Source organism: Rissa tridactyla, chromosome 7, assembly GCF_028500815.1.
Source record: "Rissa tridactyla isolate bRisTri1 chromosome 7, bRisTri1.patW.cur.20221130, whole genome shotgun sequence".
Classification (NCBI taxonomy): domain Eukaryota; kingdom Metazoa; phylum Chordata; class Aves; order Charadriiformes; family Laridae; genus Rissa; species Rissa tridactyla.
In genome coordinates this window covers 19,397,345-19,424,418 of record NC_071472.1, presented here as the reverse complement: position 1 = coordinate 19,424,418, position 27,074 = coordinate 19,397,345, and the positions used below count along the sequence as shown (strand labels likewise).

Below are 27,074 nucleotides of genomic sequence, written 5' to 3'. Positions count from 1 at the left end.
CTATGATGGCATTACAGCATTGGTGGATAGGGGAAGAGCAACTGACGTCATCTACCTGGGCCTATGCAAAGCATTTGACAGTCCTGCATGACATCCTTATCTCTAAATTGGAGAGACATGGATTTTATGGATGGACCACTTGGTGGACAAAGAATTGGCTGGATGGCCGCACTCAAAGGGTTACGGTCAACGGCTCGATGTCCAAGTGGAAACTGGTGACGAGTGGCATTCCTCAGGGGTCGGGATTGGGACCAGTGCTGTCAGTGACATGGACAGCCGGACTGAGTGCACCTTCAGCAAGTTTGCCGATAACACCAAGCCATCCAGAGGGACCTTGACGGGCTTAAGAGGTGGGCCTATGCAAACTTCATGAAATTCAAGCAGGCCAAGTGCAAGGTGCTGCACCTGGGTCATGGCAATCCCAGGCATAAATACAGTCTGGGTGGAGAATGGCTTGAGAGCAGCCCTGAGGAGAAGGACTTGGAGGTCCTGGTGGACAAGAAGCTCAACATGAGCCGGCAATGTTCACTCACAGCCCAGAAGGCCAACCACATCCTGGGCTGCTCAAAAGAAGTATGGCCAACAGGTCGAGGGAGGGGATTCTCCCTCTCCACTCTGCTCTCGTGAGACTCCATCTGGAATACTGCGTCCATTTCTGGGGCCCCCAGCATAAGAAGGACATGGGCCTGTTGGAGGGAGTCCAGAGGAGGGCCATGAAGAGGATCAGAGGGCTGGAGCACCTCTGCTATGAGGACAGTCTGAGAGAGTTGGGGTTGTTCAGCCTGGAGAAGAGAAGGCTCTGGGGAGACCTTATAGCAGCCTTCCAGTACCTAAAGGGGGCCTACAGGAAAGATGGGGAGGGAGGCTTTATGAGGAGGTGTAGCAATAGGACAAGAGGTTTAAACTGAAAGAGGGAGATTTAGATTAGATACTAGGAAGAAATTCTTTACTGTGAGGGTGGTGAGACACTGGAACAGGCTGTCCAGAGAAGTTGTGGAGGCCCCATCCCTGGAAGTGTCCAAGGCCAGGCTGGATGGGGCTTTGAGCAGCCTGGTCTAGTGGGAGGTGTCCCTGCCCATGGCAGGGGGGTTGGAACTAGATGATCTTTAAGGTCGCTTCCAACTCTAACCATTCTATGATTCTGTAATTTAAATTGTTTTAAGCTAGACTGTCTGCAATTAGCATAGCAGCAGATTCAGTTTGTGGAAGTTAGCACAGGCATCGTTCACAATGTGAGGTGGCACAGCAGGAGCAGAGAACATGCCAGATCTAATGAAACAAATCCAACCTGTCCTCTCAACTCCATTTTAATTTTGCCTTTACATAAAAATTGATTGTGAAAGAAGTCTATTAAAAAATAAAATAAATAAAATATTTATCAGTTGTGTCAAACATTAGATTCTTTTCTAATATATTGAGAAAAATATTTCACAGGAGTTTCTAAATTGAACTGATTGTTATACAATAGCTTTCTTGTAAGCAATATTGTAAGCACTTGATTTTTATGATTACTTTTCAGAACTAATAAATGGAACATCGATACATACCTGCAATTTCTTCTATGGAGTTAGCTCTCATGTCCAAAAGAACTGTGCCATTTAGGATACAGCTTCTCAGCTCAAACAAGCTATGAAGTGACAGTGTGGCAACATATGGTTTACTCCACCTCTCTCCACCATCTTCTACATCTTCTTCAAACTTCAACCACCTGTGCAAACAACAATTTTATAACTCTGTCCGTAAGAAATGAAAAGTAAATTACTTCAATGGATACTGAAAGATCACTGTTAAACATGTCTTTGGATTTCACTTTATTCTTTCTTTCTAGGAAATATGAGAAACTTCCCTTGCCTGCTTCTTCCCATATAATGCTGTATTATACCATTTTTGAAGATAAATTCTGACCACAGAGATGAAAAAAGAAGCATATTAAGTAATCATTATTGTATTTTACAGAAACTCAAGAGTAAATCTTTGGCATACAATGATATTTCTACGATAAAACAACCAGTAGTATGAAAAGGAGAGAGAAGAAGAATTTGTGGTAGAGAAAAAGAAAAGCTATATATAATAAAAACACAGCAGAACTTTCTCCATTTAGTCTTCACTTTGAACTAAACACGACAAAGAAAAGACATTTTTCATTTAAAGTAAATATACTGACATAGTCAGGCTTTACAGAATCTATCCATTATCACCACCATAATCTTTTCACAAAAGACACTGTTACAAACTAACTTTGTCAGTTTAAGTTGTTAGTTACTTAACTCCATTAAGCTAATCATAAAGGCAGTAAAACATTATGCAAAATTTGGATATTTTCCATTTAAAAGTTCAGTCAGTTAAAATGAAAAACCTCACAGGCACATACATGCACACACAAGCAATGCGGCAACATGTAAACACTTGTGAACAATCTTTCAAGCCCCAAAATATGGGCTTTACTCAGGCAAAACAGCCATGTGGATGACAAGAAATACAACTTAGAATCCAGTAGCACCATCATATCTCACTATTTTGAATCTCATTTGCCTGTTCTCAGGTTCAGTGTAAATCTGGAGACTTCAGTGAAGTAAAAGGACACATGAAACCATCATGAGAGGATCAAGTCTTTTGTTACTAACCAGCTGGATGAACTTTCTCGCACAATTTTTAATTGTTTACTGATAAAAATTACACTAAAAATGTTAAAAGAATAATCATAATAATAATAATAAAAAAAAGCAAAAACAAAAAAAGAGGAGTCTGTTGACGTATGCAAAAGCATTTTAAATTAAAGTTATTAAGTTTTTCAAGCATACGCAGATGTTGCTGTGTGGAGCCATGCAGCCTGCCAGCTTGACAAGGTTTGAACAGCTGCAGCCACAGCAAAAGCATTTATCACTTGACCCAACAGCACTCAGCTATTTTATATGGACCACACAGCAGAGAAGTCAAGCCGAGCCTCACACCTTGACAGCACCTTCACACTTATTTCTAGACAGCAGGGAACCGTAGAGCCTTAAGACCTCTAAAGTTGATCAATTTCCAGTTTTACCAAACCTCACAGCCCAGTAACACAGCTGTCTTCTGTTCGTGGCCCACCTGCCTAGCTCTGCTCCTACCTGTAAAATATGCATGTGTACCCATATTTTAGATACTTTCCTCCTTTCGGTCCCTGCACACCAGATTCTTCCCCTTCTGACGCCAGCCTGTGAGCAGCCACCTCATCAGTGACCATATATATCACAAGTATATCTGCTCCCTTCCTGATGCATTCCATTTCTTCTATCGGTACCAGCTGCATCCTAATCACTCTCCCATTACTTCCATATACAATTTGCCCCCACTCAGCTCCTCCAAAATTTCCAATCTCCTGGGTCTAGCCTCCTGCTCCTCTTTGTATTTAAACATTTTTCCCTCCATTTCCTCTGTGCTGGCCAGCTTCTGTATCTCATCTTTTCCCATGAGACCTCTTCTCCATCAGACTTTGTTCTCCACTCCCTTCATTGCAATCCCTCTTCTCTTCCCGGCCCAGGCCGACTTTCTCCTTTACCTTTTCATTCTTCCAGAGAAGGAGAAAGAAGGACACGGCACACATAAAAATCTGCTTCCACAGAGCGGAACCATGAAATTTAATTTGCATATGCACATGATGTTTTCCAAATAGATTTTCAAAACAATGTCCAAATGGACATCAAATACGAATTAATAGATCCCACCCCCACCAAATTCAAAGCCATGGTTTGAAAAGATGAGCTACAACAACTCAAGAAAGTTACCAAGAAGCATATGAGAAGGATAAAAAAAAGATCATCTTCATTTTCGTCATTTTGCAGTTGCGCTTAACTCCATAAGTAGAGGCTTCTCCTAGCTTACTCATGGCGCTCATGTTTCCACGCTAAAAATATGCCAGACCTATTTGTGGCCATAACATCACAAACATGGTGCATTAACTGTCCTGCTTAAACTATTGCCTCCTAGGGCACTGCAAAATATCTTCATTTTTATCTTCTCATAACTCTGTTTTTGTGCATGTTTCTAATCTCTTTAGGAGTTTTATAAGATTATGATATTTGTACTTGGGTATTCCAAATTATTTCTGATGTAACATCATCCTGTTTTATGCTGATCCAAAAAAAGATTTAAAATCATGCTACATATATCCTAAAAACAATGATCCAAGCATAGATTCTTACAGAATCTCATCAGAAACCTCATACTGTCATTACTTTCTGTTCATGTAAAGTCTTCAACATTGCTTAGATGATTATACTGCTGCAGTCTGTCCTTGATCTTACCTATTTTGAATATAATGACCAATTCTAAACAGATTATAAATGAGTGATAAAAGACACGTTCTTAAAGATTTTGTTATGAAAGATGACTGGACAGAGGCAGGCTCATAACCAGAGCTCGTAACTTACAAGGGAGACATAAGACAAGAAATCATGAAAACAGCTTTAATTAGAGTTTATAGTGTCAATCAGACATCAAAGCCTACACACCACATAAAAATCCATAGGACATTATTGTTACTGCTCAAATAATCACACTTGCCATCAAGATCACCTCCATCTGAATGTCAATCAATTTGAATAGTGTAATTCTATGGTTTGCATCAAATTTCCTGCTGTTACTAAAACTTACGTGTTTAAACACATTAACGTACATTGTTACTTAATGAGACAAAAGGCTAGTACATAAACATAAATCATACCCAGCTGAGAGAATTTGACATTTTGAATAAACTTCTATTTTGATTTTAATAAGCATTACCTGAGTTTACTCATGTCATCAAGGGCAAATCATGTTTATGACCTTTTATCTTTTCAGAACAATTCCTCTATTATGTCAGATAATGCTTATAACATATCAAATAAGAAACAGAAGCAGGAAATGTAAAACAAATAAATCTCTAATCTTGCACATAGTCATTCAATTCTAAGTGTTCAAGTAGTTTTAAGTATCATAATACCATTTTAACACCCCTCTGAATTCACGTATAGGATTCAAGGATAGAAATGGCTTTGAAATCCAAATTCAGGCATGGATCCCAAGTTTGCCAATTTTCTACTCTTATTAGTTTCTCAGAGAAAAAGACAAATTTCAATATATTTACTTTTGCAGTTTAACCCCTTAAATTGATATGGTTGATAAATAAAAGCCTTTTGTAACTTCCAAGAAAACACCACCAACCCTATTTGTGTATTGTCATGTATCCCATCTGCTTGGAATATATTTAGAGCTATCTTAGTTGTGTCTGCTCACATAGAAGATCAGCTTCATTCATAGTTCTCTTTTACTGGTAAAGACTAGCACAGGTATATCAATCATACAGGTAGCTCCTCTGATAGCATACTTGCTGGAACAAAACATGGGAACAGGAGTTTCAGGAAGGTATGTCACTATAGGAAAAATACTCAGATGTGTGTCTGTACATACACACACACGTCACATCTTCTCAAGTCATCTCCACTGATGTTTCAGAAGTCAATAAAAGAGTGCGCACACTTCATTGTAGACTCAGTTACATTTTGATGCACAATATGAAGTGGGTGAGTTGAACATGATCTATTTTATAGTCTGTCGTGTCTGCAGCAGAGACCTGGCGTATGTATTCACTTAGAGCCTGCTCAAGAGTCAATGTTCCTAATGTAATCTTATAATCTGTGTAAATTTCCACGAGCTTTGGCCTGCCTACGCTGATTAGAAAATGAACTAAAGTAAACAAGCACGTCAGAAACAAAGCAGAAGTGACAAAACCTAAGGTTTTTGCTATCTAGTTTCTTCGGAAGAAGAATTTTGATCCAGGGGAGATGCATTTTCACTTCATAATTTTTCCTACTACATCCATTTTCTAGTCACTATTAACTATTTACTTTCTAAACTATGGACAGAGGTTTATTTTCTTAACTGTGCTGTTTCATTAAAATTCAAGCCTAAACACTTTCCTGTTGGTTGCAAAGCATCTTTCTATTTTCCTACTTATTACATATTCTTTTCTGTTCCAGAAACATCATGATATTCTCCCAAAATTTTCTTTTTATATTAGCAGATAAATGAGACCCAACAGTTTGGGTAAAACCTGTTACAAATCAGGGACTACTTTCCAGCCGTGACCACAAGAGGCTATTAGACTGGATTTGAACATGAACTGCTTTCCTAATAGCTGCAATTTGCAATTATGCTATTGTGTGTATAAAATAAACCGAATTGTTATGCCTCAGTGTGTTTCTCCACAATCTTAATGGAAATATTTTTTCAGTATAGGAACTATACATCATGCATTCTCTACACAATTGTACAGCTGGGCCACATAAAAACATATATTAATAAAGACTGACTATTGATTTTAAAAGGTATGTGTTTCTTCTGGCTTGAAATCAATTAATGGTAAAAATTAGTTTATTTTATCATTATATCAACATAATTAAGTTATTCCATTCTGCTCACTAATTCCATGGATGGGACATCAGACCTTTCAATGGAGTACACTGTAACACGTACGCAAGAAAGCGTACTTTCTTGCTCCTACTCATTAATCTGCAGGAATGCTTTTGCTCATGAGAAATGTTACAGAAAGTAGAGAATGGCAAACCTTGGAGTCTCCTAACTGCTGAGGAAAAAGAAAAATAGCAATTAAAAAAAAAGTCTAGAAAAGGTCTTATTTACTCTTCCAAACAAATGAAATAGGAATAGAGGCTTACCTAAAGAACACCAAGCTTCAGTCAAATCTTATCCATGGTTCCCTTTGATACGTTACTATTTTGATCAACGAAGAATAAAATGTCTCAAACAGTTTTACACAGTTTCCTCAAGGTATTTTCAAAAAATTTTAAGGCTGAACTGTGCATGAAATTTCAATCAAACTGAGAACAAGGAGATACAGATTTACTGCATCAGAGTCAACTCAACCCTTCAGCCCATGCAGAGCTTGGGGAAATGAATACAGAACCACTTAGTGCCACCATTATCATTAAAGGCAATTAATGTGCGAGCTTCACTCTGTCACTTGCATTTAAATTCACCTATCTGGAACTATGTCCAAAGCCAGACAGTACGATTAACAGATACTTCCAGTGGCATTTTCCACACAAATGGAAAACATATAATAAGGAACAGCAACAAACCCATGGTGTATCCTCTCCATACCATGCTTTTAGTATTTCTGAAGTCCTGAATCAACCACCAGTATTGAAAATGATCCATTGTATTACTATGTAAGGATATGATCTTGCATGTTAAACACCATCCCATTTCTATTACTCTACTCAAAGACACCTTGTTCTTTGTGTTTTGTCCTTATCTATTTCTAGAGTAACAATACCTTCTACTTTCTTATCATCAAGTTTCATTACTATAATCCTATTTTTTGTCATTCCATAAAGCCATTTAATAAGACTAATTCTTCAGAAGTTAGTTGTCACTACCTTCCACGCTAAGTTTAATCTTTCAGCACGACCTGCTGCACCTCTTGAATGAGTTCCTTACCTGCTAATATAATTTTTACACTTAAACAGAGTTTAAGTAACAAAAAAAAAATTAGATCCACTGTTTCTTCTTTGTCAGAAAAACAAAAATCAAGCATCTGATTAAATAGCGTTATTAAGTTAGTCTGACATGATACACCATTGTATTGCATTTTATCCAATTTTCCACTTAGCTCCAAGTCTAAAATTATTCTTTCATTGAAATATTGTTCTACGCCTTGCTTAGCTCTGAAATCTGACTATCAGGCCTCTGTTTGTTCCAACCATTTTTATGCTTTCTTGGATAGTATTGCTATGTTTGCTATAGTACAACAACCCACCTAATAGATTCACAGAAAGACAGGATTTACCATACTCAGGAAATACACGTTCTTTCGGCTTTCTGGCATGGAAATTGCTGCACCTTCTTATTTACATGGATAAAGCACTTCAACTCTTGCCTTCATTTTGAATTTGGTCATTTTACTGCCATCTCTTCCTTTTCTAACAGTCAACCAACCCACGTCAAATGCTGTCTGAAATTTTTGGATCCAAACTCAAAAAGATCATTTATCTTTACCAGTTCGTTCTGCATGGTAGCTTCACTCTTTCTTTGTTTTCATCTTATTTCTAAAGCTAAAGAAATTTTTACTATTAGCTATTATACTTCACTCTTGTATTTTCTGAGCTCAGAAAATATAGTTTTCTTGCCTGTTTTTTCCTGTCCTTTTTCAACAACTACAGCTTGTTTCTGTTAGACATTTTTGATTCTTTAGTTCCCAAATGACAACTGGAAAGGCTGTACATACAGACAGATTGATCTAAATAAATTTTTTTTTGCTTTGCCTATTTATTTCAAATTCAATCTTGCTTAACTATTTATTTTAATAAAAATTGTTACAGTTTTTCACAAACATAATTCTTCGATGATTTGCAAAGGGATTTTTTTTTTAGTTGAACTAAAGAAGCTGCTATTTCCCTGCTCAAAAATAACATAAGCCACAGTGATTTTTATTTTTAATCACAATAGAAGCTGATATCCTTCCTAGAAGAGGTCCTATATTTTCCTAATCAGTATGAGAACACTGCAGACGATTAACTTGATTAGATTTTCTCTCTCTGAATATTAATAAGATTATTTAGGAACACTACTACACTCATTCTGCAGCACAATCCCCATATGAGCATTTTCTACATGTAAAGATCTATATTTAGCATCTATCTATGCCTCCTCCTATGGACACATAAAGGAAGGGAAGGTCACAGAAAATTCTGTGGCCCTCTGGGAAAGCAGGAATTTGCAGTAAATTTAAAGGGAAAGCTAACAGCCATATTCATGCCAAACAGCCCACATACGTAGTTTGCCACAAAATCCTTTCAGGAATTCCACAATTTTTATCCTACTGACACCAAAGATTTGGTCCATAGACTTCTGGGCACCATTGAGGAACACTGTCAACAAATACTAGCAGGGAAAGAGAGCATTAAGGTTCTGGAAAATGTAGTGTCTTAATGAAACTAAGCAAGTTATCTCCTATTTAGATGCTCAAGGAAACAAACATGAAAAACATGTTCCTTTCCAGCTGCACAAATCCAGGTGGATTTGGCTGTTCCAGGAGCCCCAAACTGGGTAATTTTTTTTCCCAAAAATTTGGGGTTTTTTCCCCAGCACAGACCCAGAATCAAGGGTATATTTGTGCCATGGTGGCAGCTCCTCCTCTGTGTGGACAGCCCTGCAGGGGAAAGGCCCCGCTTGGGGGAATCTGCCCCAAATTGGGTTGGGAAAACGGGGAAAGGGGAAGGGGGAAGGGGCAGCTTTTGAAAGAGCTTTTACGTCTTCAGTAGAGATTAGAGGGAGGTCGAGTTTATAAATCCTTTCTATAAATAGGCTTTCTTTGCATTTTAAAAACCTTAAATAGCATGTTTGATAGTTAGAATATGTAAAAGTGTTATTGCTCCAAAAGTATTCTCATTCCTTGCTTTCATCTTTTTATATCAGTTCCTTGAGGATTCAAACACAGTATGAAGTTTGAAAGTTTCTTAAAATCATGATCTAAAATATTAATAAAACCAGTAAATTTTAATTCATATATATGATATGTTTACTTTGATTTTTTCCCCTGATATTCATTATATGACCTATATTTCATAAATCCAGATGAAAACATTTGGCTCTGGGAAACGCAAATGCTGTAGTAATACTAGCAGTCTAAGGATTAAAATTGTGGTTTTATTTAAGCTTTATATCCAAAATCTGCTCCTGAGCTTGCCACAGCTTTGAAATCATTCCTCAATATACCAACAAACAGAACAGATGACTTTTAAAAACTTACAAAAACACTCACCTTGCTGTCTCCCTCCACTCCGCGTCCTCTCCTTCACGCCAACAAATTTCATCAAGCTCGGTAAAGAGATCATGAGGAATGTGTTCCTCGTCATCATCTTCTGTTCCAAGAATAAACTGCACCCTTTGTGATGGGGTATCTGGGAAAAAATGAAAATATCAAGTCCAGAACACCAAGTTTTTTGCCCTGAGCAAGCAAGTATCTAAAATTTCATGAGATTATCCAGACTCTTTCATCCGTATCACTTACTGACACACTGAAAACATGATTGTAGTTATGCTGTAAGAACATTTATACACAAACACTTTCAGATTGAGACCTCTATTTACTGTAGTTGTCTAGTCTGCTAATTAAACTCATCTAAAGATAGAATGTGATGTACAGAAGCAGAGACTACTGGAAGCTGGAATGGCATCTCACAGAAAAAAGGCAGCACAGACAGCAGCATAGATAGAGCTGATAAAAGTCTTTTACACCAGTGTTACAAAAACTACTTTGCCACATCCTAAATCTAAATCTACAGATCTAGCGCAGCTCACAAAGCTGGTGTACTAAATGTGCCTTCTTTGTTTTACCTATCAGGAGAAAGAAAGCAAAATAAACCTCTCTAATGTCAATATACACCTGGGAACTTCAAAAAGAATGGATCACTATCTCCACCTACCATCCCCTGCCCCTTCGTAAACTGTTCCTACATGGTTAGGCTGTTTCAGATTAACAAGTTGTTTATCTGTCCCAATTTCCCTATTTTATTCTTCCTGTCTCTGTCTTCCCTTTACATTCCTACTACCAGTTATTTTTCTTCATAACCTTTCAGTGCAGACCACTAAACCTATTTTGGAGTCATATGATTCTTTTTTCATATCACTTAGAAAATTTCCAGAGCTCATGGATCACCTTAACATAGATGTATATTCAGTGTTCATAGCTCAAATGTAGTAAGTCATTAAAAAAAATCCTATCCTTATTTAAATGCAAATCTCAAATGAACAAACTAGATGAAACCCAGTCTCTCTAGAAATACCTAGTTATTTTTTCTGCTAATGCATTTTAGATTTCTGAGAGGAACGAAAAGTCCTTTGTGAGAGCTGATAGGGGCCAGGCTGTCAGTCAACCGAAAAATTGATTATCCAGCAGAACAGCTCAGCGATTCCTTGAACATTGTCTAAATGAAGTTCTGTTCTACAACCATATTTGTAAGACAAGCAACAGTATTTTCCATCTAGCAGTGAAGAGCATCACTGCATAGGATCCTCAAGGTCTCTGAATTTTGGAAAAACTGAGGTGATAACACTCATTGAATGCTAGTTAAAGAGCAAACACAGCACTGATCAAAAAAAAATTAAACGGGCCACTGATACAGGAGAATAAATGCAGCAGTAAAGACACCTTTTTTGGTAGTAGCAGTAAACTTGCTATAGCAATGAAACACAAACAATACATGACAGTTTTCACCTGAGGTCTATTTGCTTAATCAGAGTGTAAAGATATAGCACGGTCAAGCCTACTTATTTCTTCACAAAGCAAGGAAATGAAACCCAGGAAGAAGTACAGGAGAGCAGGGAGAGAGAGATGGGCTCAGGTACTACTAAGCTGTCAAGAATGAATCTGCAGGGGGACAGCTAAGGGGACAGAAATTACTTTTGGTGAACAGTAACAACCTCCTCCACTTTACCTTTTCTTCTATTACTCTTCTCTCTCACTGTTCAGTCCTCTTTTTCTTTTCAATCTCTATTCTAGACCCCCTTCCAGACTCTCTCTATGTTTATTTAAAAAAAAAATTCTCTATGTTCCTCATATCCACATGTTGGTACATTCTAGAGAAGGAAAAAGTAAATACAAGCATCAAGATTTAATCTGAGACTAGAAAGTACACTCTGGTCAAGAAGCGTGCAACTTTTTAAGACTGTTTCCCAGAAGGACAAAATTCAGCGAGATATGAACTTGCAAAGGACAAGCGCATATGACTAGTGATAGAACATGGAAAACAAGCCACTTTGGTAGAGAGCTGGACTGCCACGAAAATCTGAGAATAAGCATTTCCAAGAACATCCTGTACTCTTGACAAAATCAGCACTAGAACTGATTTACAGCAACAGCTACTGTTAAGTAATAAATGTAGTGTTGTACAGCAGAGCTGCAGTTTTATGACAGTTTGATACTCATGCAAATGCACACTTTCAGCGTGGGAAGGAAAGCAGAGGATCAGAAATCCCTTGAGGTGAGCAGAAGCAAGGAAACACCTTACTGCTGTGATTTGCTCTTATTGGGTCTTCTGTGTAACATACAGCTACTTGACTGACAACAGTGAATAATCTATATCAATGACGAAATATGCAATAAACTCTCTTCTTCCCAGTAAAAGTAGCTGCTGGATTCTGGCTATCTTTTTCTGCTGCTGTAATTTGTATTGGTGTCTGAAACCTGCAAGCCGCAGACTGATTTTCAGACACCAAGCTGGAAACTGGAAATAAAAAAGTTATTATTTGCTTTATAGTATAATAATTTTATTTCAAGTACAAAACCCTAAGAGAATTAAACAATAGAAACACAATAAAATGTAAAAAAAAAAAAAAAAAATCTGTTGGTGCTACTTATAAAACTGAGTTAACAGCATTACTCATGTGAGCAATGCCAGATGGCTTTGGCTCTTATTCATAGCAGTAATAAATACCAAATATGTCATTAATGTGTTATATGGAAAATGAGTAATATGTGATTCAAAAACAGTATGAAAGAATACTTCAATTGCTGACTGTCAAACTGTGATAACTTAATCCTCAGTGTAGAAGCATAATATTTGCAAACTAGGACACTCAAATTTTTTTGAAGTCTAGGAAAACAGAAATTGGCTTGAATATTATCTGTGCCTATCCCTACTTCAAGCAGTACAGCCAGCGTAAAAAAAAATCCTTCATATTATTATTGCTATTTCCAAAAAGTAATGAAAGTAATCTAGATTAAGCTAAAAAAAATAAATTAACGTGACTAATTTGTTACTAGTATTTCTAACATTGCAGTTGTTTTATATCAGACCACAGAGCATTAGACGCAATGTGATTTTAAAGTTCCACAAGATGCAGCTGATGATTCTACCAAGTAAATGGCTCACCACTAGTTCAGGAAATCCTCCAGGACCAGCTGGGACTGGGCAGAAAGTCTGGTACACGACAGGAGGAGGAGTACCATCAACAACCACCCATGCTCAAATAAGAGCCATCTCAGTCAGGAAAATTTGAAGCAGCTTTCTGTTTGCTGTGGCTCCACCAGCCCATGGGAGCCTCCTGCCAGACTCTGTGTTATAGCTGGGTCTCTGGGCTTGTGTTCACATCATCCGTGCAGGACTCACACAGACACCCAAACTACATCTGATACCTCAAATTCATTGCAAGCATGGAAAACCTGAGTATTCCAGGTTTAAAAATCTGTACAACTCCACCACACTGTTAAAAGGGTAAAAATTAAGACCTAGTGGATATGGTATGGGGGGATCTTATCAATGCTTATAAATAATTAAAGGGTGGGTGTCAGGAGGATGGGGTCAGTCTGGTTTTGGTGGTGCCCAGTGACAGGACAAGAGGTAACGGGCACAAACTTGAACATAGGAAGTTCCATCTAAACACGAGGAAGAACTTCTTTACTTTGAGGGTGGCAGAGCACTGGAACAGGCTGCCCAGAGAGGTGGTGGAGTCTCCGTCTCTGGAGACATTCAAAACCCACCTGGACGTGTTCCTGTGCAATCTGCTCTAAGGTGACCCTGCTCTGGCAGGGGGGTTGGACTAGATGATCTCCAGAGGTCCCTTCCAACCCCTATCATTCTGTGATTCTGTGTATTATTGAAAGCACAAATTCACACTGGGATTCAGTGCTGCAGAAAGGAAGTGACTCTGCAGCAACCTGACATACTGTTCACTACTATGACTCTTTGTAAAGTCATTAACATCCCTAAATCAAAAGCAATATATGGGCACAGACATGCCAAAACAGCAGAACTTAAAGCTAGAATTGATAATAACCTAATTCCCAGAGGGCAACACGAAAAGCTGCTCCCTGGAACACCGCTGAGTGCAGGCAGGGGGGAACGGTGGCATACGGAACACATGTGGGAAGGAACCATAACTGGCATTTCCCCCATTTAAAACATCCCCAAGTGCAACCACAATTCCGGGTTAGAACTGCTCCCTCCTGCCTAAGGGAACAAGGTGAAATCAGGCCAAGGTAAGAAAGCAGGATCATTCTCAGTCCCTCCACATAAATTCAGCCCAGCAAACAACCTGCTCCACTGCGTCACTCACAGCGATACACATCTCCTCCTCAGTGCATGCCAGGATTTCTCCTGAGACAACCCGCCCTGCCATCAGGCAGAACTGCACGCAATCTGCCCAAGCCATACCACAAGCAGAAACGCAGCCTCAGCTACATATAAAATGTATTCCAAATTTTGTCCTCTGCTCTTAATAAACTCTAGAAAGGGTGCAAAAATGTACTTCTGGTAACACTCTATTAGCTCAATTGTCAGAACAGGTTTATGTATTTCCAAGCCTTTTGAGAACCTGCATTTCAGGGTAGTATTAGTAGGCTCATGTTTCTTATTGGGGTCAGTAGATCTAAGGGTGAAAAAATTACTTTTTCTAGATTAGAAAACAGGCCAAAAATTAAAATAAAATTTACATTACAGAAGTTCACATAAGATAGTAAACATCATAGACAAGATTTAATCCATCCCTCATACTATTGTACATTCACATTAAAGTAATATTAAATATACAATTATTTTTTTTTTTGATTGCTCACTGCACAGGATGGGCTGCAGACAGGGAGTGAACTGGTGTAACATAGTTGACATCCATAACAACTCCTTTCAAAGGGGAAATGGTGTGAAAAAGTCAAAGGATCACAGAAAAGAAAGGATCATTTCACACACAAACAACATTCATCATCCTCCTGCTTGCGCTCACCAAGGAAGTGGTGGACAGGGGCTCTTCCCCCACCTCCTTCCCGTGCAGATTGGACTCTGTGCTTCAGCTCAGCAATCAGTAAAGGTAAGGATCATAAATTACATTTTTTTTAATGAGAAAACATGGTAAAACTTAAATCAAAATTTACACATAAAATAGTAAACAGCCACGTAGCACATTTCTGAAAATCTCTTCACAGACCTTAGAAACCATTTATTACGCTGGGAGAAAGTATTCCCTTGCTTGCTCCTCTGGCACTCTATCCCTATACGTATAATCTTGTTTTCAGGAAGCGCTCTCTACATTTTTTTCACCTGAATTGTTTCTGTCCCTTCAGGGCTATGACAAATAATCTTGTTTTGGATCTGACAATGTGGACAATTCCCAAGCTTCAATTCTCTTTGCTAGACTGTTAAAACTGCAGTTATGATGCATTATTTTAATCCAGATTTGCTGCAATCTGTTCCACAGCTGCCCAGAGATTCAAATTTCCAAGTTCATCCTTCAGCAGCCAGAGCCTATAGCTAAGGGTAGGAGAATTCTCTTAACAGCCATACATTTTACAAATAATTAAATCTGCCCCATTAATACCCCTTCAAGGTTTGAGTTTAGCTACCAAATACAGTCAGCTGAGTCCTTTCATTAAACTTTCTTCGAGCCCCTCTAGTAACCAAGAGAAGTCCCCCTCTGCAATTCACTTTTTCGCTTGCATTACCTTCAGAGAGTCTTTCCTGAACCGCGCGTAGAGTTCTGTTAGGCTCACCTCCAGGGCTGCTCAGCTTCCCTTGCCACATCCAATATCATGAATTACAAATTTAAGCCTCTTTAAAACTAGAGATTATTAAAGCCAGATTTCTTAAAAGAACAAACCAAACCTTGCACAAGCCCAACAGCGTCTAGTCCTAGAAGACACCACAGGAGGCTGAAATCAAATCCCAGTCCTCACAGCTGTGTTCACTTCACCCTCACAAAAGCTGTCCTTAAAGACACACTGCTGAGATCTAAAGTCTTCTTATTCCACCCCATTTTAAAACAGAAACATAAATATCTTTAGCTCCTAAGTGCAAGTGCAAGACAGCTGTTTCACAGGTTACAGGCAAAAAACAGACATTAAAAACCACTGGAAATTGCCACTAAAATCCCCAGATGTACCAAGCAAGTGCAACCCTACCAGCCAAAGGGAAATCTGCCCCAGATTTTAAGTGCCCCCAGGACCCCCAGCGCTGATGTGGCAGTCCCGGACAGCTTGTGGCCCTGCAGCCCACTGGGGCTGGCACCCATCACACTCGCAGCAAACAGCAACAAGGACCTGCTGTAGGCTAGAAACAGCTTTTTTGCCAAACTAGTTTTTATTTGCATCAATTCCCTAATGTAGGTCACAGAGTAGCCACGATACTTGCCCCACAAGGAAAGCTGTGGAGGAGGGGAGCTTAAAGTGGGCATGAAACTGGAGCATTCATTACAGCAGCGGCATTTCAGCTGGGAACAGTAAACCTCTTCAATAAAGCAAGTAGCATTACTGCATTTTTAACTTGAGTGGATAATTTCATTGGATTTCTCCTTTTCTTCCAAAAAATTATGAGGCAAGATGGTGGAAATCTAGATCTTGAAACCACTTAGCTTACAATTTTTACTACCTAAAAAAGCCTCTCCGTGAGCAAGCCATGTAATCTGCAAATCATGGAATTCAAAGGCACACCGTTACGGCAAAGTGGAAACATCTTGTACAGCCTCATCTCATCAAGAGGCAACAGACAGACAGCGAGAATCAGGTGTGGGGAGAACAAAAATAAAACTTCAGTAAGTGATCTGTGCCCCCAAATGGCAGGACTCTACCTTTTTTTATTTTACTAACTACATAATCTACATATTATTTGTCTAGAAGCTCTGAATCTGCACACTGAGAACATTCAGGTTATTTTTGAAAAGTGACAGTAGGAGATTAAAAAAAAAAAAAGCTTATGAGCTGCGACCAGGATATTCTAAAAAAATCTAATTCTCTGCAGAAACATTCCCTCAGAAAGTAGCTGGTACATCTTTCCCAGCCAGGGTTCAAAGGCATTACCAGGAAGCTTACAGCCATGGGCATTACATTGAATACAGGTGTTTTCTAGCCATGTTGATACAAAGAAAACTGTTGAAGAAATTGTTTTTCACTGGATAGGAACCTGTCCACTCTAAGTGGGGCCTGCACAGCCCCACAGCACTATATGCACCGTGCAGCTCCCTGAAGCAGTGACAGCAGAGCAAGATCTGCACCTAATGGTACTTCACAGATGAAGTTATACATTATACCACTATAAATTATGACAAAAAATAATGCTTCATCCCATGCTTGGTTAACTGAGCAGTCTGGAGCACTTCATGTCTGAGTATTTCAGGCCTTTACTTGTTCCAGCATCTCTATTTTTCTGTTGTTGCATCTTTGGCTTTTATTATACCTCCTTTCATACTTCACTGCTCCAAAACACTGCTAATTTATTCTCTTGTATCATAAAAATCCTAATGTATTTTTCTGACTTACTTCAAAGCACTGTGTTCTATCGGCTGGTCTCACAGCGCTTATTTTCTCTATCTTTCTTCTTGCACCTGCTCATTGAAATGTTTTTTTCTTTCCCCTCCTCGTCCCCAGTTCCCATGAATACAGCCTCCTACTACTCAGCAGAAATGCATTAAAAAGAGTATATGGTGAGAGGGTGCTAAGCATTTCTGCATGTTAAATTAAATCAGAATGATTCATAAATTAAGGGACCATTTTGGATCTGCTCTCTTAGGTAGCACAGTCCCTCATATTAAGTTATGCATCAAGAGTAGGAAGTGCATTTGTCTTCCTTGCAACTTTCTTCAGCCTCTGGGTACTATTATAACCTTGTGGTCATGGGGAACAAGAGCTAAGATGCGTTACTGAGGTTAAGTGGCTTCAGATTTAGTGCCACAAGTATCTGTTGCTCCCCCTGTGTAAATAAGGCATAGAAAAACTATGCATATATTCTCTCTAACGGCAATACTTCTCCCCAGGTAGCACAACCTGTCTGAAACTCCTGTAAGGAAAATGCATAGTAAAAGCAAGGATGCGGATATAGACTACGATTAATCCCTGTATAATTTTGTCTGCCTGCTCTGACTGTGCTTCACCCCTTCATCACTGTATAATTTTCAGATTTACCAACTTACAAACGCACTTCAAAACTATCTTTTTCATATTACCCCTATTCCACTGTTAGAGCAATCTTGAACATTTTCACTTAGCGCAGAATTGTGTTAACAGTGCATTTTATTGTATGCACAACTGTCAAAGACTATTAAGGACAGATTCAGTCAGATAATTTCAGGTTTTTTACTTCTGACATTAGGAAGGACACAAGCCTAGGTCTCCAGAAGTTGAAAGAACAAAGCTAAGTTCTCAGCCAAAATGTGTCATATACTGGCACTTAAATAAAACCAGATGACTCAACAGAAGACACTGCTTCATAGTTTAAAATAATCTCACTTCTTGGCTAATGTAACTTTCAATTGTTTCTTTTTAATCTGACATTATATGCATATATGCACATTCTTTTTGAAAACTATTTTAATAATTTATGAACTCTGTTGTTTTCCAAGAAACCAGTTTCAATATAGTATTGGGTCTTCGTACATTTGAAATACATTCCAGACAGAACAACCACAGCCAATTTTTTCTTCACTGTTCAGTCTTCAAAACATAACACATATCTACTAAGTTTGAAAAAGTCTTGACTTTGTTTCATTCTCCATACAATTCATTGTGAAAGATTTGAGTATTTTAAGCTCTTTACAATATACTTAGCCATCAGCACTTAAAATCTACTTCCTCCAAAGCTTTCTACATACATAATACAAACTTCAGATTAAAAGAAAGTCTTATAATTAGTATTCTGTAACCTGAAATTACATTGGCACATTTTCCTAATGATTTAAAAACATTCTTCCGTTGCACACTGACAAACTGATTTCTATACATGCTTCCATTATATTTTCAACACTTACTACAGCCTTGGACATTTCAGCTCATGCACTTTTTATTTGTGAACAGCAAATATTCTGATGTGTTTTGAGACAAAGATTGACTAATTTATTCATTACTACCTTTATCTGTTCTCTGTAATGTTTTTTTTAATTTAAAATGTTGAGAATTTTAGAAGTTTTGTATCAGGTTTGTTTAGTGAAAGGTATTTTTTCCCATTTGCTCTTAAGTCCTCAGTTAGCAGACTCATCTTACAATGGATATTACAGGGCCATGTATGGAAAAGGCAAACAAAATCTGGATTGCAGTTAATATCTGATATAACACTGTAGCTTCAGTAACATCAACATTATTACAAAACTAATTGTAAAGAACCAGAACTCCTCTATGTTACGTTTTAGGGGCAAATACTCCAGAGCCTTCAGTGAGGGCAGCTGGTGCCATAAAAGCACTTACCTCTCCCAGTGGTGGTAGCAGCCCACCATTATGAGAACACTCCTGGACAGTCTCCTACAGTGGCAGAAATTACTGAGATTTTTCATGTATTGACTGCCACTGGCTGCTGCCCTTCATCAGAAGTACAAATCTTGGCTCTCCAGCAGAGACTGGAGAGGCTCTGGTGGGTTCTCCAAAACCCCACTGCTAATCACGTCCAAGCCGTAACAGGACAGAGCACGCATAATCATACTGATGTTTATTATTAAAAGATCTATGCAAATATATAAAATTTATCTTACCAAAAGGAGGAGACTCTCTCCCATCTTCTAATCCCGAATCTCGCTCTCTGTCTCTCTTTCTGTGTTTATGTCCACGGTGCCTATGGCGTCGGTGACTTTTTCTTCCACCCAGTGGCACATGAACTCCAATGAACAATGTTCGATGGCCTATAGTTAAAAAAAAAGTTACCTTTTAAAAAGGGGGTGTGGCAACACAATAACAATATTAATAACCATAACAGTATTAATGGTATAGTAATTATTATAATCAGGTAATTATAGAATATCGGTTATTCTAACGTTAATTGTCGTAACGTTATTGATTACAATAATGATGATGTAGCGTCACAGATAAACAAGCCCTTCATACAAGGCAAAATCCCAGTATTGAAATCCTTAAAATGCAGTGCCAGATTACTTTTTTTTTCTTCAAATTTGCATCTCTGTGTGTGAACTTTCATTAAAGCCAGACAGGTGTTCTGTAAAATGTCTTTCAAAACAGTCGCATGAAGAGACACATGGATCTCTTCGCATTGAACATTTGGTAAAGTTGCTGTTTGCTTTATCTGTACAGGAACTTTACAAAACTCATTGCTATTTATGAGCCAAACCTTGACAGAATTCTTGTGGGAAATTCACTGAAGGGAAAAGAAGCAGGGGGGGAGGGGGGAAGAAGAGACCGAAAAAACAATACAACACTATGGACTGCAAAATCCATATCCAACTTTATGTACTCACATCACAAATACATTGCTGATAGCTTAGGGTCCTTTTATTTCTTCTATTTTATTTTTTAAAATACATACAAAGGTAAACATTGCCATGCCTGCCACCATCTTTGAACCTTTGAACCTGAGGAATTTTATGTTGCTGATCAAGCCCAAAAGATTTAGCTCTCTTAGCTAACAGGATCAGAGCACAGTAAAACATTTAGAAGGGAGAGAGCACAGGGCAAATGTGTAGAAAGTACCACAACAGAATAAATGGGAAAGGAATCATGACTCACTCCAGGCAAGTCTCCTACATTTACTCAGCAGAAAGACAGTGTCCAGATTACTCATCTCAAATAACATTTATTTTCTCCTTGAAATGAGCATAACACAGCTAGTGGATAATTGCTGCTTTGCTGCAATCATTCAGCAGCGTCAATCATCTGAAAAAGGTCAAGAACATTAAACTAAGGTGGCACGTGATCTCTAATCCCATGGAGACTCCAGCGGGGGCAGAAAACACAACAAGGTAGCATTTGTCACAATACATCAAAGAAATTCAAGGCTGACAGGAATTCTCTGCAGAAGCAAAGCTAAAACAGCTGGAGAAAAGGCTCTGGACACCACACTTGTTACTTCCTCAACTTTGATTCACGTTAAGGAGACTAGAAAGAAGAGACATCAATTTTTGGGAGACTATTCTTGTAGAACCAGGAGATTTTTCTGAAACAAAAGCCACAAGTTGAAAATTATTTTTTTATTATTTATTTTTTAGATACCTCTTTCTTCTTGCTTATTACATTTAACACAAGAAATTATTTAAAGGGAACTGCTGCTTTTGGTGTATTTCAAACGTACTGCAATCAGTGGTGCACGAAACAAGAAAAAATGTATTCCATAAAAAGAATTCATTAAAAAGATATTGAAGGACAGCAGTAATGTAGTACTCAACATTTCCTTGTCCCCTTCCTTGGGGAGAAAAAAAACAAAACAACATTTTAAAATGAATGGGGTTACCCTTCCTAAGACTTTTAATCATTTCCAGAGGTGCAAACGGATTGCTTTTTTTAATTTAGTAATTTAATGCATTCCTGCTGCTTTGTGATAGAAGTGGGCACGCTTATCCTAGTTTTGTGCTACTTCAATGCTGAGGTTGAACCTGCACCAGGAAATGCAGATTCAGGTTTACACTTCAACTAATTTCCAGGGCTGAATCCAGGACTTGAGTCCAGACTGTTCTTTATTCAGTTAACTGGGAAACAGGCCCTAAAATGCCACTATATTCATGCGCGTCTGAATACCACAACAATTCTCCCTATAGAGACAGTTTCAGTTCACACTGAAAAGAAAATAGGAACCTGGAAACTGAAATGGATAACCAAAAAAAGCAAAATAGATTGTATTCCGTGTGTGTGAATCAACTGAGGCAGACCGAGTTTTACCAAGAAAAAACTTCAATAAACATAGAGAGGAATCTAGGTCCTTGTAATGAGGTCCAGGCAAACAAGAGGTAAAAAAAGAAACTGATGGGAGAAAAGGAATAGCTTTCTACAGAAAAATGATAAAGCAAAAAGCAAAAGAAAAAAAACTGCATAAAGACTTAAGGAGTTCTGGTTTATTAAAAGAACACAACTGTGGAGCAAAAAAAGACCAGCCAGGAACAAAAGAAAAATTAATGAATTCTCCATTGCTGGCAAAATGACAGTGAATGATAGAAGCAGGGGGGGGAAAAAAGAGGAAAGATTAAATCCAATGAGTAGAGTGACCTTACTTCAGGTAACTTTTTGATGGTAAAGATTATAAACTGGTGCCCAGAATGCAAGGTATTTTTTCCTGTTCAAGTTGACTGAGACATTACTGAAGAAGAGTTCCCAGTGAGCTCTCTGAATTTCCCAAGCCCAGAATGCCAAACACGAGGCTGCCCTGCAGCCTCCAGGACAAAGCAGGGCAGAAACACCAACCTTTCTCTGACAGACAATTTCTTGCTACCTTACACTACAGAAGAGCATCCACACCTGTTCCAATGAAGTTCTTCAACAGATTTCTTTTTTCCCCTAAAGACTTACATTATTTAAACATGAGAATAATTTGAAGATGAGAACAAACAAGAACTCTGCTTAATATAAAACCAATATAAATATAAATAATATAAAACCAAATACCAAATGAACCTTTATGCTACAATTCTAAAACAAGGATTTTTCCAAAAGAACATTTTTCAAAAAAATCTTCATTTCAAGAGGATCAAAAGAGGATTTGCTTTTATTCTTGTTGCCATAAGCAAGTCCCAAGAATCAGCTAGACTCTGTCATTTTAATGTTGTGCACAAAAGCAGTTACTAGAAGATTTCTGTCCCACCATAATACAAATACGGGCTGCAGATAGCTCCTGAACATCACTGACATCAGTGGTAAAATTCCAAAGGACATAAACAGAAGCACATTTCCTCCCCAAATATGCAAAACTGGGTAGACGATCTTTTTTTCTTTTTTTTTTTATACCTTCAGCACCTACATTTACTATAAGGTCTCAGTTAATCTGACGAAATTTTCTGAAGAAAGAACAGCTATAATTTCAATTTGGCTGAAGTAAATTGCAGGATATCCAAAAGGATTCAGATTTGTTCCCTATAGTTTATGACTAATTGTATAAGGGCATTCCTTTCATTTACCTTTAAGAGCTTTTTTGTGTGTTTTATTATTTACTTCATCAGGATGCCATCTAAAAATGCCTGAATTTTGCTTAAATACTGTAAAATAATTCTGCTCTGCCATACGTTCGCACAGTGTCTAGCTCAATTGGATCATAATTTCCCATTCTTTTGTCAAGGCTACAAAGGCATTAAAGTATAGGAAATAGTAACAACTGTAAGTTACATCAGGGTACATACTGTCGCCAACAGGTACAACCCAACTAGCATTGTCACACAAATTTACACACAGTTTTAAGAGGTGAGCATAACAATGGATTTATAACTATTGAAAGCGAAGTCTTCAAAAATACCATGCTGGGCATCACTTTTTTATCACCTTCACTGTGCACCATGTGCTGTACAGTCCCATCACCTGAGAAAAGGCCAAAGTTGTTAGTCAAAAATCTACAAATGGATGAATGTTTTATGTTTTGCTTCATTTTTGCTTCATGTTTTTTTCAATTGCAGTTTTCCAATGGTTGTGTTTTCTTGAAAAAAAAAAACAAAAACAAAAAAAAACAAAAACAAACAAACAAAAAAAACCCATTAATAGCTGATGTGGTAAATTACAGTTTATTTTAATATTACTATATTTAGTCTGTTAGCTTGCTTTGCTTCTTGCCTCTTCCAAGGAAGCATCCTGTAATGGGAAAAATCCTACTTGAAACATTTCTTTATTCTGTACCTCTCAGCCAAGGACTATGGTGGATTCGTTGTACAATATTTTGTGCACGAATGCACAGATAGCCACATGTAATCAGGTCCATGGAAACATATACAGATAAAATGAACTCAGGTACACACATGCAGATTTGTGGTTCTGGACACACTTAAGAGTTTTGCCTCTTGTCCTTTCTCAGAAAACAAAGTACATCTAATAGATCAAAAAGGATCTAATAGATCAAAAAGGATTTCTCCTGCTAATTCTTATTTCAAAATAAATGAAAGAATTTCTGTGCTGAGAGAGGTTTATTCCTCTCCACGGTTTACACTCTGTTTATGTTATAATTTTAAAAATCTGAATTAATTTAATTATCAGGGAGCCATAGGATTTATCTGGTCTTCCTGAGCTTTTTCAACAAAACTTACATTAACATCAATAGAGTTTTATCATGGAAAGACTATAATTTTGTTTCTGCAAAAACACACTCTGAATTAAAATGTTGATTTATGATTTATTCCAGATGTGCTGCTAGGAAAGCTAAACATCAGCACATGCATAAATATTTTCAGTATTAGGATTTAGGAGGGAATAATTTTCAAAAACTTAACCTCTGAGAAAATACATTAATATATGAAGATTATTTACAATCTGAGAGTTTATTAAAGAAATGCAATACACTGAGTTGATCTGTCCTGCAATGTCACCTTTATACAAAGCTACACATCCACTGTTAAATTTTATAAATACTGTTTTTAAAAAGAGACTATTCTTAATCAAATTGCACGTAGCTGGAGAACAAAACCCAGAATATAAAGTCAGTTCAAATCTATGCATTTATATCATAAGTGGCTTTGGCCCCTTGTGGTTTACTTTCAAAGGATTAAAACACTTAAGTAAAAATATTTTAAGGATTAAAGAAATAATGAAATGACACTTGTTATAAAGTGTTCTTTTTAATTTTTACAGGATTACATTAATAAATCCAAATTATATTATAAAAGATTGAAAAGGGATCCTGTTAATTATGTTTAATTTTCAGACAGATGAAAGTACGTATAAGCTTATGTAAAAATCAGGATTTCCCCTAACCTTTTGAAGAAAAAGTGTATTGTGCTGTAAATATCTGCACTTTGTGGAGGTATGAATTCTTTGCCCTAGAAAAGACAGATACAAAATATACATTATTAATATCAACACATCTTGCAGACACATTTCTCAGAACAAAAATGTAAGTAGAAGGGTTGTTTCGGGTTACTGTATCCCAAAGAAGAAATTCTTCCTTACACCTAGATTTTATTTTAAGAACCCAATAGGAAATTAACCATCTAAAAAGGCAACCACAGAAAAGCAAATATTTTCTGCATAGCTCTTGAAAATGACAGATGTCACATTTAAAAATGGCTTTCAGAACATGGCATTCTAGGTCTTTAAAATGGAAGTTTGTCCTAGCTACCTATCTTATTAAATAAACGGAAAGGAAAAGAAATGTTGTGGTATTTGTAAAGCTTTGAAAAATGTGTATCCCATTATAATTTATTCTGCTTAATGACTTAACTTAGGAACTTCTGGAAATCTCATTACAGTTATCTGAATGGGTGAGACGTGGCAAGGGAAAATGGAGATGGAGAGAAAGGGATTGTAAATGTTCCCCTTAATTTAGAGAAATTAAGATCTTTTTAATAGAACAGTAAGAGTACAGACATTTTTGCCCTAGTGCCTCCCACTCTCCTTCCAAACACAATTTTAACACAGAAAACACACGCCCATTTGGTAGGAAGAACACACATATGAAGCATGTTCACCTCCGCACTTCCCCATCAGTAGAGGCTCCGCAGGCCTCCATGTTACACCAGGCATGTGGGACTCAAGCAAGTACTTTAAGAGCTCCTTAGTGAACCAGCCAAGTTCGTGCCTATTCCATAAAAAGTGACTATCCTGGATCTGAACATCCGTGAACGCCAAGTGCTTGTGGTACCTGTGCTGCCTTCCACCAGGAATGATCCAAATCTGCCTTAGGCACCTGCTGAGACCAAGGCTTTCAGATCCCTGCCTCACGGGCATGACGGATGGGGGCAAATAAGGGAACAGATGCGTCTTGAAACATCTCCAGAAAGAGCAAAGGCAGGCTTCTGTGACCTACTAAGGAAACACACTGTAAAGTCAAGATGCCTTGAGAAAGAATGTTTTACCAGTGGTTCGAGCCAAGTCTCAAATGGCTGCTGACCTCAGCAGGACTGGAGGGCTTTCTCCCTCCTCTGGAAAACACTCAGTGCCTTGAGGCCTCTTTTATGTATTGCCAGCTAGAGCTGAACCAAATGCAATTTTCCATCCGCTCAAAAATGAACAGTGAGGTAGAGACAGAAAACCAGCAGTCCATGTAGAGTTAAAAAAAATTGCCTCTTTCCTTATAGGAGAAAAAGTGATTATGGTGAATTGTGTAGGAGTAGAGAGTACATGACTCACGATTCATTACTGTAGTGCAGCAGGGAGGCAGAGCTAAAGAGAAAGCAGAAAGGACAAAAGCAATGCTTCCTAAACCAACAGTTTACATTGCTGTTTGTGGTTATGGTTCGCTCAAGGGACATTTTTTACCTTTTTGCCATGCTATAATTTGGAGGAACTGACAAGAGAGACTTCACAAATTTTTTAGATCATACATGTAACTTATGTTCTAGGTTAAAGTACAATAGAAATTATAAAAAAAAAAAAATTAAAACAATATCCTTGGCCCAAGAAAGCATTAAGGACATAGGCATATATGGAGGATAAGAGCATCTCACTGAAGTCATTAAAATTAAGGACCTTTTAAAGAGCCCCGATCAATCACTGCCCTCCCAACAAATCCCTTCTTTTAACAAAACATTTTTCCAGGTTGAGGCTGGGCTAAAAAGTCTTTGTAACTGCACTTATGTTCATTCCCTATTTCACTACATTGCTCCAGAGGAGTCCACAGGTGTCATGTGCATGGTCCTATCACAAAATGAGGTCTCAGACCTTGCCAGACAATAGCAAGAAAAAAAAAAAAAAGTAAGCAGACACAGAATGTAAAAGGACCCTCTCAGACAGACACACACACTTTCCACTGATGGAAAGTGAAGCTGTGGTTATCAGAGGGAATAATTTGACCTATATTTCTAAATTAGCAACAAGCAAAAAAAAAAAAAAAAAAATGCAAACTCAGTACTAGCACAACTGTATGTTAAAAATTGTTTCTGTCTTCTGATGCTGCAATTTTATAGCTTTCACCAATAACGGCAAGTTGGTTTATGCCAATTTCATTTATCAGAATTTCACAAGGTGAAATATTTGGAAATACTAGTCTCCACAAATATTGAAAAGGTTTCTTGTCAGCAAAGCTCAAAGCAAAGTCAAACTTCAAAACCCAAAACTTATGATCAAGAAAAGACTCTGGCATTCAGCCAACGCTATGTGATAACTTGTTTGCTTTCATTATTTCATTGTTCTTCATGTGAACTTTCAAAGAGATTTTGTGAAAACGTCCTGCAGAGTTATTCATGAATCTTCAAGGTGAACCACCTTCCCACAAACATGG

The 27,074-nt window shown here is 37.8% G+C and overlaps 1 protein-coding gene across 2 annotated transcripts in view; it reads right to left on the bottom strand.

Moving 5' to 3' along the window:
• Positions 1–27,074, bottom strand: part of SLC4A10 (solute carrier family 4 member 10) — a 126,969-nt gene that overhangs the window by 67,611 nt on the left and 32,284 nt on the right. For both annotated transcript variants that reach the window (XM_054208598.1, XM_054208597.1), the window contains exons 3-5: positions 19,477–19,623; positions 9,797–9,935; positions 1,548–1,708 (exon numbers count right to left, since the gene is read on the bottom strand). In XM_054208598.1, coding sequence (XP_054064573.1) covers positions 1,548–1,708; positions 9,797–9,935; positions 19,477–19,623 — 447 coding nt within the window. The remainder of the gene's footprint in view (positions 1–1,547; positions 1,709–9,796; positions 9,936–19,476; positions 19,624–27,074) is intronic.